The sequence below is a fragment of the Fusarium oxysporum genome, chromosome I, assembly GCF_013085055.1.
Source record: "Fusarium oxysporum Fo47 chromosome I, complete sequence".
In the NCBI taxonomy this organism is placed as follows: Eukaryota; Fungi; Ascomycota; class Sordariomycetes; order Hypocreales; family Nectriaceae; genus Fusarium; species Fusarium oxysporum.
In genome coordinates, this window is record NC_072840.1 from 5362148 (window position 1) to 5378519 (window position 16372).

General features: G+C 50.3%; 2 protein-coding genes across 2 annotated transcripts; one reads left to right on the forward strand and one right to left on the reverse strand.

Moving 5' to 3' along the window:
* Positions 1-1254: 1254 nt before the first annotated feature.
* On the forward strand, positions 1255-7435 carry FOBCDRAFT_124799 (meiosis protein SPO22/ZIP4 like-domain-containing protein; the record flags this gene model as incomplete). The annotated part of the gene is made up of 13 exons (XM_059607784.1): positions 1255-1411; positions 1690-1712; positions 1932-1949; positions 2091-2433; positions 2575-3359; positions 3460-3656; positions 3877-3933; positions 4379-4916; positions 4962-5696; positions 5787-6309; positions 6354-6920; positions 6972-7147; positions 7217-7435. 13 exons carry the CDS (start codon positions 1255-1257, stop codon positions 7433-7435), a joined length of 4338 nt encoding a protein of 1445 aa, XP_059463940.1.
* A 498-nt stretch (positions 7436-7933) lies between these two features.
* Positions 7934-10471, reverse strand: FOBCDRAFT_122921 (fungal-specific transcription factor domain-containing protein; the record flags this gene model as incomplete). Its single annotated transcript, XM_031194588.2, has 1 exon — positions 7934-10471. One exon carries the CDS (start codon positions 10469-10471, stop codon positions 7934-7936), a length of 2538 nt encoding a protein of 845 aa, XP_031029326.2.
* Between the last annotated feature and the right edge of the window lie 5901 nt (positions 10472-16372).

A 16372-nucleotide genomic window follows, 5' to 3' on the forward strand; every position in this document is an offset into this window, starting at 1 on the left:
GTATATCTCCCATTTTAGCAGTCATATGCCCTCCATATAATGGCCTAGGTTGAGAAGTATGCACCCCAGAAAGGGAGGGAAATGCACGAATTACAGTTTTCGTCTTGTCTTGCAACACTGTATAGCGTAATTACAACTTATGCCTATGTACCTAGGTAATGAACTCTGTATACCTTACGATCCTTCGGCTGACTGCTGTTGCCTCGGCTGCCGGCAGTTAGAAGCAATTAAATTGGAAGCCAGCTAGTTTGACATTAGAAGCTCATGAATCGAGCGGTATGATTAATGTACTAACTTGTGTATGTCTGTAGGTTTGAGGCTTTTGGGAATAGTAGTTCTGGACTGTGCTCCGGCGGTACGGAGACTCGCCCGGACCCGCCCCGGCCGCTCGTTCACCGAGACCGGGGACCACTGGCACCTTCCCTAAACCCCGCTATTTCAAAAGGTAGGCCCAGCCCCCAGGAAGCAAGTCCTTCCCGCTGGTAGCCCTGCCTGGGTGAGGGAGGTGCAGTTGACTTTTGGCTCTGGCCTGTTTCTTCTGTCCTTGAAATGAGGAGAAATCTAATTCTCTCATTTACAATTCTTGACTAACAGTACCTTAACCAAGCCCATGTCAATGCGGATCACTTTTAACAACTATTGATCCTCTTTCACGCTCTTCACGACGATATTCAACGTAAACTGGCTGATCCAAGGCCCACTTCGCTCGTGAGGTGGTCAACCAAGACCAGCCTATTTCGGCCCCAGGCCTAAGCCTTAGCCTAAGCCTGGCTCAAACTTCACCGTCCAGGTCCTGGTAAGTCTTTTTACCTTCTCTTTCAACTTGGACGGCTACAAGCTTCTGGTGTCCATTGTTTTACCTCTCACGGGCCAGCCTCGGCTGCTGAGCTATCAATTCATCTTTTGCATCTCGTTGCACTCACTCGTGCCCTTCAAAACCTCATCCTTTCGACCGTTTCGGCTCACACCACCTGCGCAGCCACTTTCCTCCTCCCCTCCCCCTCCACGGGACCAATTCACGCGCGCGCGACTCTCCCAGAGAAAAACTACAGTCGACAAACCGACACCCGCGCACAGGAACTGCAGAAATAGCAATCGCAATCGCAACAACTAGCCGCCGACAACGTGCGAATGGATCGTGTCGCTTCGGCTGAGCTGTAGACCCATACAAGATTGCTGCAGCGAGCCGCAAATGATCTGCGAACCTGACGCCGCCTTGCGTAACCTCGAGATCCAATGGGAGCATAAGACAAAATGACCGACCGGAATGCCGCTACCATGGGCAAGAGCGCTAAGCAGGAGCCTGCCAAAGGCGACGATGGCAAGGCTGTGAATCGCGACAAGAACTCGAATGCCACTGCTTCTAGCAATCATAAGGCCCCTACGAAAAAGAGACGTAAAGTCAACCACGGTACGTCTTCCTAAGTATTGACACTATCTTCCCTTGCACAGGCTCCAGATGTGGTGTTGCGCAATGTGCTCCTGGGGGTTCGCGTTGGGGTTGGGAGTGAAGGTCATGATACTGGATATAGCTGCGATCGAAAGAATCTTGAATCATGACCAATCAACTAGCTAAGCCATCGACTCATCAACTCCAATTCCAGGGGCAAGATTCAACATGGCGCATGCATCTATCTACCTTAACCAAGAAAAACATTGGGCTGACATCGCTGGGGCGCTTCATTACAGCTTGCGTATATTGTCGACGATCTGTAAGTTAACCCCAAGTTCAACGACGCGCGTTCGCATCGGTTCTGTCTGGACCTCGAGCAGCTTTAGTCGTTCTTAGCAGCCAGGTCATTTGTTTAGCTGAAGTATTGTGCGGTGGACATGGCGCCTATGAGACAAATCTCGTCTAGTTTACCCTTCACTTTGCATATGTGAGCTTTGAGAGAACTGTAGCTGACAATCTGTTTTCTACCTGCGTCCAGCATATGACTTGCGATCTTGTAAGTACGATCCTAGGCGACCCCTGCTTCTTGTCTTGATAACATGCTGGGACACCTGAGCTGCAGCTGTTGTGTTCGGCTATTCAGGGGAGGGGCTTACTTTCTACACCATCAAAACCAAGTCACTGACGCCATGAATAGGAGAGACCATGTACCAGATGCATTAAACGGAATATTGGGCATCTCTGTCACGATGAACCTCGCGATGCCGATTCCAAGAAGGCAAAGAGTGTTCAGAGCACCCAGAGCATACAGGCACCCTCTGTAGTTGATGAATCGGACGCACAGTCCGATATGGCTCGTAGCTCGATTTCTAGTACCATGGGCCCACCTCCCCCAACGTTTGACACGACGAGGCAGCGAGGTTCCAAATCTTTTGGGGGAGTGCTGGGTCAAGGAAGCCCACTGTCCATTGTGCAACCCGGCCAGGTCTCGGGCCTGCAGGGCAATGCGTTGAACAACGGCAACAGTAACGCGAATCAATGTACGTTTTGTGTCCCTTTGTCCTGCCCTGAGAGCGGCCTGTCCCTTGTTTCAATTTTTAATCACGAGCGGAGATGGGTGGGCTGAGGTTGGGGCTGCCCAGAAATCTGTTCCTGATCTGAGATCGCTGACACGCCACTAGTTGCGGGTTTCCAAGATGCGTGGATGACAGCCCAGAACCATTTTCATGATATGCACAGCTATCACCCCAACTACATGATTGCCTCAGAAGTCACTCACGAGTTCAATCTTCTCAACGATTTCCTCCATACGAGTCTACTCGATGACGGTAGTGTGCCGCCAGAGGAACAACAGAGCCCGGCATTCAAGCGGTCGAGCCAGAGCCAGTCGGAGATGCTACCCAGGTTTGGAAATAACGCCAACACCTCTATGGGAGCTGGTGGTTCAAACACCATGTCAAACATGACAGAAGGATCAATGCTGCCACCCCCTCCGAATGTTGAGGGTAAGAACATTCCACGACCGGGAAGCGTTGTGCCCGCCGACAAGGCTCGCGAATACTATCTACAAGCTGCCGACCCATCAGGCAACGACACGCCAGAGGAGCGGATGGCGCGTGTGCTCAAGGCCAAGTACGACGCAGGGCTTCTAAAGCCGTTCAATTACATCAACGGTTATTCTCGCTTGGGTGCGTATCTCAATTCACACATCACAACAGCGTCAAGAGAAAAGATTCTGAGGACCATCGCCCGGTTCCGGCCCGCTTTTCGAGAAAAGGCACATGCTTTGACGGATATAGAACTTGTGTACGTTGAGATGTGGTTTGAGAAACAGCTCATGGACTATGACCGGGTGTTTGCAAGTATGGCAGTGCCCGCGTGCTGCTGGCGAAGAACCGGTGAAATCTTCAGGGGCAACAAGGAGATGGCAGAGTTGATTGGCGTGTCAGTAGCTCAGCTCAGAGATGTAAGTCTTGCTTGGCCTACACCTCCTCGTAACAATAGTTTGGTGCCAACCAAAGCACAGGGGGGTTGGCAAATGGATTGCTAACGTTCGCTTACTCTAGGGCAAAATCGCGTTGCACGAAATCCTCACAGAAGAATCAATGGTGCGATACTGGGAAGAGTTTGGCACGATTGCCTTCGATCCGGCACATGAGACCCTCTTGACAGCCTGCTCCCTGAAGAATCCAACCCCTGGGTCAACGCATCCAGTTGTGAAATGTTGTTTCTCGTTCATGATCAGAAGAGATGAGCACAAACTGTACGTATTAGTCACTCGGGCTCCGTCTGCCTCCCTATACTGACTGATTCGAATAGGCCAGCTCTAATTGTTGGTAATTTCTTGCCGCATGACCCACCAGCACAATAACCATGGGTGTATTGATATATGTATATGCTGTAAATATATGATGCTTCGTGAGAAGAAGCACAGCATTAGTTGCCACACTTGCAAATGAGTGCTGTAAGGCCTCAAACATTAGTAAGAAAAAGAAAATAGTCGGAATTGGGAACGGCGCTTGGATACAAGGATTCGGAGCGTATGTATTCATTTGCATTACGTTAGACAGGAGACAACAGTTTGAATATTATCTTGCTTTTGAGAAGTCCTTGGTGATGATTTTCTTCCGTGTCCTTGGGTTTATGACCTTTGGAATCCGATTTTCGGCTTTGGACAGTTGGAAGGAGCACTGTCATCGCTCCTGCTCACAAACGCTCCGCAGCAGGCTCACATGACTCGGTTGTAAATGCAGGAGGATCTTATGGGTCAAGGTACTCTTTGCCTTATTCTTTCTGTTCGTATACTTGATGATCGCGTTATTCTCCAAATACACCGCTTCTCATATAAGGCGGCTGCTTTCCCCTTTTTCACATCTGTCATGGCGTCGGCTGAAGTATCAACTATTAACCACACCAAAAAGCTCGAGGAAATCATAGGCAAGGATTGAACAGCGAATGGATGTGACAGATCTTACTGACTCGCAGTATCGGGACAGAATTCGCCACAGATCTCTTTTCCAAGTTGCCCACCTCATGTGACTCGAGCTCGACCGATGTTCTCCTTTCCGACCTGAACCATCACATAACCACAGCCAATGTTCTTGCGGAGAACCGCATTGCTCCTCCGTTAGAAGTCTCCAGGAATCTAAAGGACATCGGGAGGAAGCTATGGAACGAATGTATCAAAGAAAGGAGAAAGAGGGACAACCTCCTGAAGTCCGCTTCCAGGACTCAACTGCTGGTTCGTACTCGGGTTCTGGCCTTCCTTGCCCATGCTCTCGCACGGGAGCATCGACGTGGTAAAAGAAGGGATAATTTGGAAGAAATTATATACGTGATGGGCTTGTCACTCACGTTAGCGCGAGTTTGTGTCGAATCATCGGACCTGGACGGAGCACTTCTGAGTATGGCCAAAGCTGCGGATTACATTGACCGACTAAAGAAGATCGACAACTTGACCACTGAAGATAGGGTGCAGGTGCAAAAGATCGAGGCTGAGTATTTGACCATGCGATGTGCTTTAGTGAGTCGAGAAATAGCATCTCTGACGACTTGCTGACCGGTCAAGTCGTGGAAACAGGGCCGTCTCGACGTTGCGGAGCACATGTACGCCAAAGCAGGTGACCTCTTACACAATCTCGATCCATCTTCTGCTGAACATTTGGCTGACACGTTTCACGAAATTGGGGGCGACCTCTTGTCGAGGGGCGATAATGAAATGGCTTTGAAGTGGCTCCGGCGAGCACTTGGCCTCATAAATGACCAAGCGCTGGAAAGACTTTCAACAGAAGGGCTGGAACTTCGAATATCCATCCACCACGAACTCATACAGGCATTGCTCGCCACAGGGTCGCAAGATGGGCTACAAGAAGCTGAGGATCTAGTGTCGCATGTTGAATCAGAGATCGGGGACAAGCCAGTGGTTCTACATTGGAGACTCGAGATTCTTCAACGATCTCCAAGCGAATTCTTCAACGCCGATGCATGCGCGAGTATACTGCGTCGTATGATACGGTCGCTAGATCTGTCGGACGCTGGGCTCGACTTTCTTCTACATGGTATCAGCGAACTGCGAATGAGAGGTCCACGTTTGGCGATAGGTCTCATGGATGAGTTATTACTCAGGAAACTTATGCCTTCCCGTAACATGGATTGGATAGGCAAAGCCATTGTCCGGCGAGTTTGGATTGGCACGATGGAAGCAGATGCGTCTGTGAGCGTAGCAGATTTAATCCATACCCTGGATCAACTCGTTCAAGAAGCTGATCAGTGTGATGTTGAGGCCTCAACTGCTGCACTTTCTGTCAGTCTAACTACTTCAAGACTCTTTCATGCACGTAACTGACAAGAGAAGCTCATTTGGAAGAAACTCGATACTAGTTATTCCAAAAAGCAGTACAAAGAATCCCAGCTTTGGTGCCAGGCTGCGCTCCACTCTATCTTCGCGAATAGTGGCGAGGCATGTCAGGGCAAGTTCAGCAGGAGGCTGGTGCTGTGCGCTACTTCTTGTAGTGATTCAGAAGCTGCACTTTCTGCATTTCACTCAATGCCTAGAAGCATCCAGGATGAGCCGCTCACCAGATACCTCATGTTCAGGGTTTCTCTTCTGGACTGGGACCATGACTTGGGTCGTCAATGTGTCGAATTCCTGGGCAAATTTGCCGAGAAATCTCAGTGTCGAGATATACTATACGCATGTATAAGAGATGCACAGCACGTCGGCGATAAGCTGATGACCTTGGAAGCTTTGAAGGCGGTGGCCGAAACCTTTGATGCTGAAGGCTCTTTGACTATCAATCTGCCATCGATTCTAAGGTGTACGATCAGGCTTATACACTCGCTTGAGTCGCAAGAGGGTAGTGAAGGAGACCGAAGTCCTGAACTTGCAGAAGAAACTTGCCGAATTTTCGAAAGGGGTAAGCTCTCTCTCAAAAGTTTGATTGCGTTCTAACACGCACAGCTGGTGAGCACGCCAAATTGGAACCAAAGGATGAGCAAGGTTGCAGAGTCTTCACAGTATCGGAGCTGCACTGGTTTCGAAAGAACGCATACAACATCGGTGTGACAAAGTGTCATGTCTGGGGGCTGTGGTATCTAATCCGCATTTTCCGTGCGTGTCTCGCATTTGTGGATTGTTACCCATCCGATCTTCCTTCGGAGGATGATACTGATCTACGACTTATGTCCGTCCGTTGTCACTTTGTCGTCGCCGCGGCACTTATCTCCCAGGCTCGTACTGGGGACAAGGTTGATGAACAGCTGCAGCAGTACCTTGAAACAAGACGGCACATTTCAGAATTCGACACCCTTTTTGACGCTCATTTTCGAAACGATTCCAAGTCTCAGGTATATCCCGACCTCCTGGCCAAGCTGTCAACGCTTTTTGTCTTTGACTTTGAGAGTGCCGTGTGCTTGAAGAGTTGGGACGATCTTAGACATATCATTAGGAAGGCTCGGATTTGCAAAGATGAGATGATGTATAAGGCAATGGGAGACTGCTTGTTAAGGAGTGAAGCTTCAGGAAACGGTATGTATTGACTGGTTTCTAGTAGCGCACATGGAAAACTAATTCCAATAGTCGTATATGGAACCATGCGGCTTATAATCAATGAGATATTCTCACTGGAGCAATTTGACAATCAGCAACTCGCAAAGTACATGCGATGCATGTTCCAAGCTATTCTACCCCTGGACGACAACCTTGCTTTCCAGGTGGTGGAACAAGCAGTCCAAATAGCACGCGAAGGAAGCCAAGTAAGTGGTCCCCATCACTATAGATTCTTGGTGAGGTTCATTTTTAGGGAGGGCTAACATTTATCACAGATGCAGAAGCCTTTCCCTGCAGAGGACTTGGACTGGATCATCGCAACAACATTTAATCATGCGATTGATATCTTGGCGAGAGGTGATGAGGATCTATGTCAGCAATGGGCTATGAAGGCCCTTGACCTGACCGAGTATATGGATGATAATGGCGATATGCGAGATATGCTGCGTGAGAGAGTTGTCAAGTTGGACTTGAGCAAAGGGGCGCCAAGCTGAGTTCCGACATATTCTTGATTCACAACGATGTTCACGCACTTTTCTCTTCAAATTGGTACCGGAATATAAATGAAACGGTTTTGATGGGATATTCAAGCTGAAACTTGTCTCGCACATCTTGTGCTACTACACAAACGGTAAATTCGTGTATCCATTATAACCGTTGCAGAAAGTATACAGCTCTATGGGTCATGTCCCAACAACGCCGGGTGCGCCTCTGTGCTATGCAAAATCCTATACTCATCTCATGCAGCGCGTGGTATCTTCGTACAGATTCCTCCCAGGCAGTACTGTACTATACTGCACTGCCTGGAAGCAGCTATACGCAATTAAATATCAGGACGCCATTTCAAAACAGAATGCACCAAAACCAGGCTATTTATATGCGCCTTGTTCCTTCAACTTTTGCAGGTGAGCCAGCTTCCAGCACTAGACAAGGAAGACAAGGCTCATAGAATAAACATTAAAAATCGCTTTCATAATTCCCCGCCAAATTCTTTATATAATATTGGCGATACTCAACCGCTCTTTGCTGGTAGTTGGGGCGGTTGCGCTTCCACTCGGTGTCCTGCTGCCCCCTGCCACAGGGCTCACCGTTGTACTTCCCTCGCCCAACTTAGGCATCTCGGACCCAAAACGCGATACATCGCCTAGCCTTGGGAGTTCCACCGCTGGGCCAGGCGTCTCGCTCTTGATGGGCGGAGGTAGCGTCCAAGTTGCACTCGAGGGGGTCGGAGTCGTGGCTGGAACACCATCCAGTCCACGAATGGCCGTCTCGAGCCTTGCCCATCCACCCCATTCTTTGTTGTCGACTTCGTCCAATCCCGTACGAGCCTCAGGGCTGAATAACTCGTTTCTGGTGGCCGATGTGGGATGCTGAAACGGCGACGGGGACTGGTGTAAATGGACTTCTCGCTCTAGGCCTGCCCAAAGCCACGAGGCATCAGTTGATGCCTGAAGATCGGCGGAAACGTATACAATCAAATCCTCGTCGCGTGACAGCATTTGTAGAAGAGCTGCTTGGTCTATCGATGGCCTTGAAGAACCAAAGTGCGGCGGGGCACTCCTTGTTAGATAGTTTGTACATTCAACTCTCTTGGCTGCCAAGGCCGATACAAAGAACGATAGGTAACGACCGCATGCGATTGTGATATCCCTTTGTCGATCGATGGAAGCCAGTGCTCTCACAGCCGTCACTGCAGGGTCTATGTAGCCTGTAAGGAGAAGAAATAGGGCACAGCGAAATATGTGCGTGGTCAACAAGGTAGTTGCACTGTCGGCCAAGAGGCTTCCGTTTAATCGATGGAGTAGAGATACGGTTTCGAGAGCAATGTGAGTACAGCTTTCAAGAGAAGCCATCCGAGCCTCGAGGGGGTACCCAGGATCGAGATGATGCCGATGAAGGAGAAGACGAGCGTGGAATAGGTATGCCAACGGAGCAAGAAAGCCAGGTGCAAGGGGCACGCTGCTCGAAGGTTCGCATGCTGGCGGAAAGGTGTTCAGGCATTTCTTCAGATGGGTGTCAAGGGTTGAAAGATGAACTGATGACATCGACTGGGGTGTCAGTGCTGTAAGAAGCGACGAATACGACCGTACAACATGGATAACGGCGAGCAGAGAGTGAGTCAAAGGTTCCGCTCCCGTAGGTACCAACATGCCTCCTTCGTGGATAAATTGATCGTCAACCCCGGCTGGCAATGACACGTCGCAGTCGTCGTCGTCGATCATAACGGGTCGGCTCAGCTCAGTAGCCAAGGTCCTGTCCAGTATGTATATCATCCACCAGGTCCTGCGTCGCATCTCTCCTTCAATCACTGGCCATGGCCCCGATTCAACGTGCATGCCGAGATCTTGGGAAACACGGACAGCCCTACCCAGCCACCCCCAGGCCGCTGACTTTAGGTTCATCTCGTTCAGGCAGAGAGTTACTAATGTTAGTGCCCGGGCATGTTCCAGAGTAAAGTCGTTAGCCCATGGGTCAATCATCTTGTTGGCCATCTCAAGATATTCGGCAGGTTCGTAAAAGGAGTTTGGCTGGGAGCTTGACGTTGGACTGAAGAGACTGCCAGTTGCCAGGACCGCGAAGAACATAGAAAGCCAAGCTGGGGACATTCTGTTGGACGCATTGCTGTTGTAGAGGTCGTTGATAGTAGATCGGAACGATGGCATGTGTATGATCGGAAACATGGAGTGGGACGAGTTGCAATAGGCGTGCAGCAGTTGGTCTACCACGTGCCTAGCAGGTAGCTCTGGTCTCGGGGGGTCGAAGAATATAGGGGCTCGTTCACGATACTGGGCCGGGAGTTTCCAGATACCTCTCGAGAAATCGCGTACATTGGCCCTCGCTCTCGCTAGCTCTGGAACTGGTGCCGGTCTCTTTCGTCGCTTCGGTTCGGATCCAATGGCTGGTAAGCTAGAGCTGTTCTCATCACCTCCTTCAGCATCGAGGTCCATGGGCCCTTCTCGATCCTGAAGCATGCGGCGCAATCCACTGTTCTCCCTTTTCACTCGTTCCATTTGCTTCTCCAAGTCCTGCACCTGTTTGATAGACGACATACGCCGGTTCGTCTCCTTGGTGAATTGACATTTGACATTTCGACTCGAGCACTCCGAGCAACTTGTCGTCTCGGTTGCGTCACATTTCACCTTTCTTTCTCGACAAGCATCACAACTGGGGTCCTTCCTTCGCTGTCGGTATGCTCTCTTCTGTCCCTGAACACCTGGTCCTGTTAAGTGGGCGGATGATGGTCCCGGAGTACTGGCTACAGATTCATTCGAAGCGAGTGAATCGTGACCAAGAGAAGATGATGTGGTCATTGGGCCGTACGATTGAAAGCCCTGACTGACTGGAGGTAAAGGGGGGATGCCAATAGGTTGGGGCGTTGCCGGAACATTCAAGCGTGGGTTGGTACTCATGGCCCCTGGCGCAAACTGGGACAAAGATTTGGGGGAAGTTGCAGATGAGACTGAAGACGAGTCGTAGGATCTGTTTGAGAGATTGGGCGAGCGAGCATAAACGTTCTGTGGTGTTGACATAGCTGGGTGCCCTCTCGGTGCCCAGCCTCTACTAGGATTTGTCGAGGAAGCCTCAAAAGGTCCCCCAACGGGATGAACGTTAGGGGGGCGTCGGTCAACGAGCATAAAGGTAACTCTGTTGAACGAAAGCTGCAGGTCGTCAAGTACAAAGTGGGCAAACTCCCGTTTCTCGCTTTGCCCGGAAAGAAGAAGCTAGGATATGCCGTTTGTTTGTCAATTAACCCTGCAACGGAGCCTTCAATCTTTGCCGCCAGTGTCCTAGTCCGCAATCAACAGTGTGAATTCGTCTCTGCGAAATGGATATCTTGAGTGTTGCGAAGCTGTGTAACCCGAGACCTTTTTGCTCCGAAGTAGTTATTCGGCTCATCACCTTGTTTAACACTAGGAATAGATTGCGGATTTCCCAAACTACAATGCTTGGACCAGGAACGGCTAAGCAAAGCTCTAGGCCGTTACCGTTGTACCTGACAGCACTCCTTCTAGACTTAGAATGTCTATTTGGGGTCCAAAGTTCCAGCGGTAGGCGAGAGTATCTGCGGCTCGGAGTACTGGCCGAGTTAGAACGAGTGACTTCAAGAAGAGCGTCGGCTGTGTGTTGAAGTCGCAGCCTTAGAGACCCGGGACAATCTGTTGTTCTGGAAGGGCCTGCGAAGAAGAAAAGAAAAGGCGAGGCCACGAGGCCGGAGCTGACGTCGTTAGGTTTGGCTCACGGCGACTAGGCTGAGAGAAAGAGGAAATGTACCGTATGGAAGAAGAGGCGCCTGCAGGCAGGTATATCGCTGCTCGTCACTAGCTACCTGGGCGGGCACAATAGCAGCAGGAGCAGCACCGTGTTAGTGGCGCTGGTCCGTGATCCGGGGCTCTCCGCGCGTTAACGCAGATTCGGAAATATTATCTGGGCCAGGCGATGGTAAATTGGGGGGAGGGGTGGCCAGACCCTTGACGAGTTGGCTGAGCAGGGCTGTTGAGAGATCAGCCATGGCCGCTAATGTGTTTCGAGCGGAGACGGGCATCCTGGAATATGTTGCTAGTCATAATCCCGGATCCTAGCAGTATATCCATCGATCCAACAAGACAAGTGCTTGTTCCAAGCCAATGCCACCCTCGGATGTCAGAACTCGGGTCCGTAGTGAGATCTTGGACTTGATAATCAACAAGAAGACCCTGTGCGCCAATTGCTCTCCGCTATGCATGGCACGAGGATGACTATAGAGTATATGCCCTCAAAACTTCGTTGGTTCAGTAAGCGCACTATAAGTTCAGTGACCAACGACTGAGTGAGCCATTTCCCGGCGCTGTGCTGACCGATATGCCCGTCTGGACCAAGCTTTTCTCGGCGCTGGTCTGCTGAGAAAAGCTTGGTACTTCCGGAGATGTTATGCACAAACAAGCCGGTCGATATTCGGTCATCGTTGCCTTGTGTTATCCGCGATGCCATGTGCTACCCCCGCGCCTAGATCGGCGTGCCTTGTTGTAGTAAGGTCAGTCAGGCATTTGCAGATGAGGCCCAGAAAATTCGCCGAATCTCAACCTCCAGTCTCAGAAATGTTGACTTGATTTTAATGTACGAAATGCCACTATAATAAACCAGATCTATTCCCAGACTCCCCGGACATAACACCTTGCGATAATATGCAACAGAACCGTAGTTCGTATATATCGATCAAACCGAATTACTAACGTGATAGTGACATGTTTGCAGGCGATTGCACACATCAGGGTGTAGTCTCAGAACTGAAACACACGTCTGTGCGGCCTGGCATGGTTCAGCAGTATCTGGCTACTATCTGACTGCTTGACTAGTGGAGCTATGGAGCTCAACCAGTACTGGACTGCAAGGCTCACTAACTCCTGATTCATGGTTGTCATGCCAGATATGTGGCGTCAGCAGCCGATAGACAGTTTGAGGCCAGGGATAGAATGGTGATGTAGACGGGAACTAGAATAGTTGCTCTCGCGTTTGTGTGCAGTCCGAGCATGTCGATTACAATGGCCCTTGGCCCATTCGAGGCCTTGCGCCGAGCTGGTGGACTGGAATCGTTTGCTGGTCGACTTAGAGGGCTGCAAGCTGCCGTTGGGCACACAGCCTGCCGGAGGGCATGGGTTCGGTCATGATGGTTTCCGAAGGTGCCACCTTGTCCAGGTGTTCGCCAATGGGACGGTTATATCCGCCGCCGTGGGTGGGAGGCGGATGACGAATCCCCAGTCAGGGTCGCAGTGGGGATTCGGGCTAGAGCCGAGTGAACCGCCGGGAAGGGAAGGGTTGGACGGGTGGCTCGCCCGGGCCCTATATGGAAGGGCAGGATCTCGATATCTGGTCAGCGTGAGGAATGAAGGTTAAAATAAACTGTACCATACAAGCATATCAACCACCAAGACACTCGGTAGGGAATGCATATATGACAACGTCCAGGGCCATGAAGAGTTCAAAGATTTCGCACTCCGCATGGGACTGTACAATCATCAATACATACAGTGCTGCCCAGGCCATGACCCGCCTTGTATGTAACAGAAGGCAGGGGCATACTGTAAGAAAGCACAGGTCGGCGAGCAACCGGCGTTGGAGATTTGAGTGGCTTGCTTTCTTTAGACATCCTATCAAGCCCACGTCCATGACCAAGTGAAGTGGGAGAGATGCGGACCCGCCTCGTATGTTGGTACATCCATACGTATTCTAAAATTCCAGAAGGGCAGAGGCAGTGCTTCGATGCCAGGATAGAGTTGGGACGAGATGAGTTAGTTGTCCAGCCAAGTCTGATCCGTATGCAAGTCAATCCCTAAAATTCAGAGAACCAGCGACATGGACACGGACCACAGACAACTGATTCATATTTAGTGGCGGCAGGGGCGCTTCGCTTTGGGGAGTTGGCACGCGCCTCAGACTAAAAGCAATCCGTTGCGGCGTCTGCCAACGGCCGATTGAAGTGGAAACAGATGGTCCGCCAGCGGAGGCAGCGGGGCCGAACCGGTATACTCTGCTCGGTGCCTTGTATGTATCGAGTCGTGTTTGGTCACGGCCCCCAAGGTCTTTGTGTATCCGTACGTAGTTTGGCATAACAGCAAACGCTGCGCTACGAATACTTGGCAGAGCATCGGATCACGAATTGGGGTGATGAAGGCGAGCTCCTCATTCGCTGCTAACCTTTGGCGTATGCCCTTGTCAAGATCGAGGGGGCGGGGGCCGTGTGGGCTGAGATTCGAGTTGTGGTTTCGGATGCTGACTACCGTAGAAGGGGTGCCATATGTACATACATACTATCGTCTTGCAGCAGGGACCACGATCTCGGAGACGGTTTTAGTGTGAGCTATGGTACCGTGTTATTGATACGGTATTCGGGCACTCGCATGCGCGCGAGAGAGCGAGCGAGCGATGCAGGCTGTAGATGCAGCTGAAGCTGAAGCGGAAGCGGAAGTATCTTTTTTGAATTCGCAAATAGGAGTTGAGAAGAATATGAAAATAACGTTGTTGGCGGGGGGAATGCATGCCGCGATACAACTTAGGCGAGCCTCAGGTTTACGCTGTAGACAGGGAAGGTAAAGTTAAGGTTGCCTTGCTACAGGGGTCTCACCGTGCAGCACCTGCCGTGTTTCTCTGTTCATACAGTATCCGATGCGAAGTAGTTAGCGACTTTCCTTGGGCTTGGGTTTGGTTAATTCAGGGAAAGAACGATTCTCGCTCAACCCACTGTCTCTGAGATGGTTCCTTCTTCGATCGGTCGGGAATTTAGTACCTGCCTATAGTAGATAAAGTTAAAGATTAACTCCTGCCTCTGGAGTGGTACATCTCCATGTGAGCAAACCAGCTAATTTAACCTCATGGGCAGGAAGGGCCTTATCACGAACATTTACCTGTCTGTATAACTTACCCTATTCCCATGCTCAAATTTCCATGTCGACGAAGAAAACCTCCCCTGCTCCATATGTTGATTCATCAATTCCACTACCAGGTCTAGCTTCCCCATTTCCTATCTTTCCTCGTATTCTCCGACGGACTTCAATACCATTTCTTCAAACGACTCGCCTATTCCCTTCGGTCTAAGGTCCTTCACCCGGCCAAGAACCTTGCATTTTCAACAGCCACCTGAGAAGAGACGGATCTGGCGATCAAACATGCCCGCTGGCACGGTTTTAATGGTCAAGCCTTGTTTCATCGGCCCGTCCTTCGTTTATGGGCCTTGTCATCCGGGAATGAGTCGCGCTTCTGAGTATCAAAGTCAGTCCCTGACACGGATAGGACAGCATCCAACTCGGTTCGAGTATCACACAGACTCGGCACGATTTTCAACAATCGAAAGACCCCGAGTGCCTCAGATTTCCTCAAATTTGACAGTCAGCAATTGAAGATTGGCCCATCGGTGCGTCCTTCCATCCTCTTGGATGACGGAACGAGCCTTCAAGAACCGTGCAATGAAACTCAACTACGAATTGACTCCAGGGGTTTGTGAGCAACTGACTAAATTCGTGAGCGATGGAATGTGGCAGCTCGAATCACCGCCACCGGCTGCATACATCCGCACTTGTTGATCATTCTTCTTCCTGACAGCCGTTATAGTCTTTGACATTTCGACTGACTCAAAGACATCGAAAGGCAGCCGGTGTGCGCATGATTGATCAACATATCGCAATTAGATATGTACTCTTGAGATACTTTCTGTCACTCTTCAGCGGTTCATCCTTCCTATTCAAGACGATCCGCTCAAGCCACATAAACGTTTACATGTCAGGTTGACCAGAATGACCAATGATATAAGACGGATCTGTTGCACCTCACTCTTCAATTGGTTTCGTTGGGGCTGATCGAGACCCACATCTCACTATATACTGCCATGGGTTTGGATGGGCTTCATATTCTCCAGCAACCTGGTTTTCGGACCAGGCATACGGTAATCGCCTGGTTGGATACGCGAATTTGGTGTTCAGAACCACGTCAATCCACGTGGTTTTACCGTATGGATCGCGGAGAAAGATTATGACAGTTGGATAAGCATCAAGGTCAAGCCTTTTCTCCCTCAGCTCCATTGGATACTTCCTCACTGATAAGTATGCAGGCAGCTTTGTGGCACAACAGTCGCAATTTCAAGCGCCGCTAAATCATAGAGCCGCCACAAGCTGAGACTAGCACAAGACTTTGAGTATTTGACATGAATCGTTGAAGAAGATGGCAGTCCGCATTCTTCACCTTATTCTGAACAAATCTCCGTACAATATCCCCTCTAGCGACTCGACTAGCTATCTGATCCATTTACCTGGTAAAAATGCCGGCAAAGCTTGGTCCAATTAGCATGTGGCTCCTCCGCCCGATGTTTGGTTGCTAATCGGTTCTTGAGACATTCTAGCCGTCCTTGACTGGGATGTTCTGCCCCTTCTCTCCACTCGCTCGGCGAACAGACCAAGCAGGCTCATTCTCAATTCAACATCCTCGTCCCTCATGACTCCTGGAGCTTACGTACCCTGTTCCACATGGCCTAGTTTCTAGGACCAGCCTGCCAGCTCCATCGGTTGAGTTATGCCATGGACAAATGAACGTCCCAGACAGGCAGATCTATAGCGTTGTATACGGCCCGAAACGCCTGTCTTTGTCTACTGGACCGAGTTGAAGTCGGCTTGGGACTTGCGACTGGACCCTCAACTCTGTTGGTCTGTGTTCTCAATCGACGAAGCGTCTGTCAGGCAGGCACGATAATAATGCACACTAGTATAACTAGTTAACGGGACACCTGTGTTCCGATGCCATCTGCCAGTTATATAAGCTACCGAACGGAATGGCGCCACCGACATTGCGACTAGTCCTCAAGCAGGTATATGGTATGAGACAGCTCTGGTCGATTTCTCGTCATATCGCTTTCAACGAGCAAGAGTTATCAATTCTAACTCTTAGTAATATTAAATACACGACTCTCT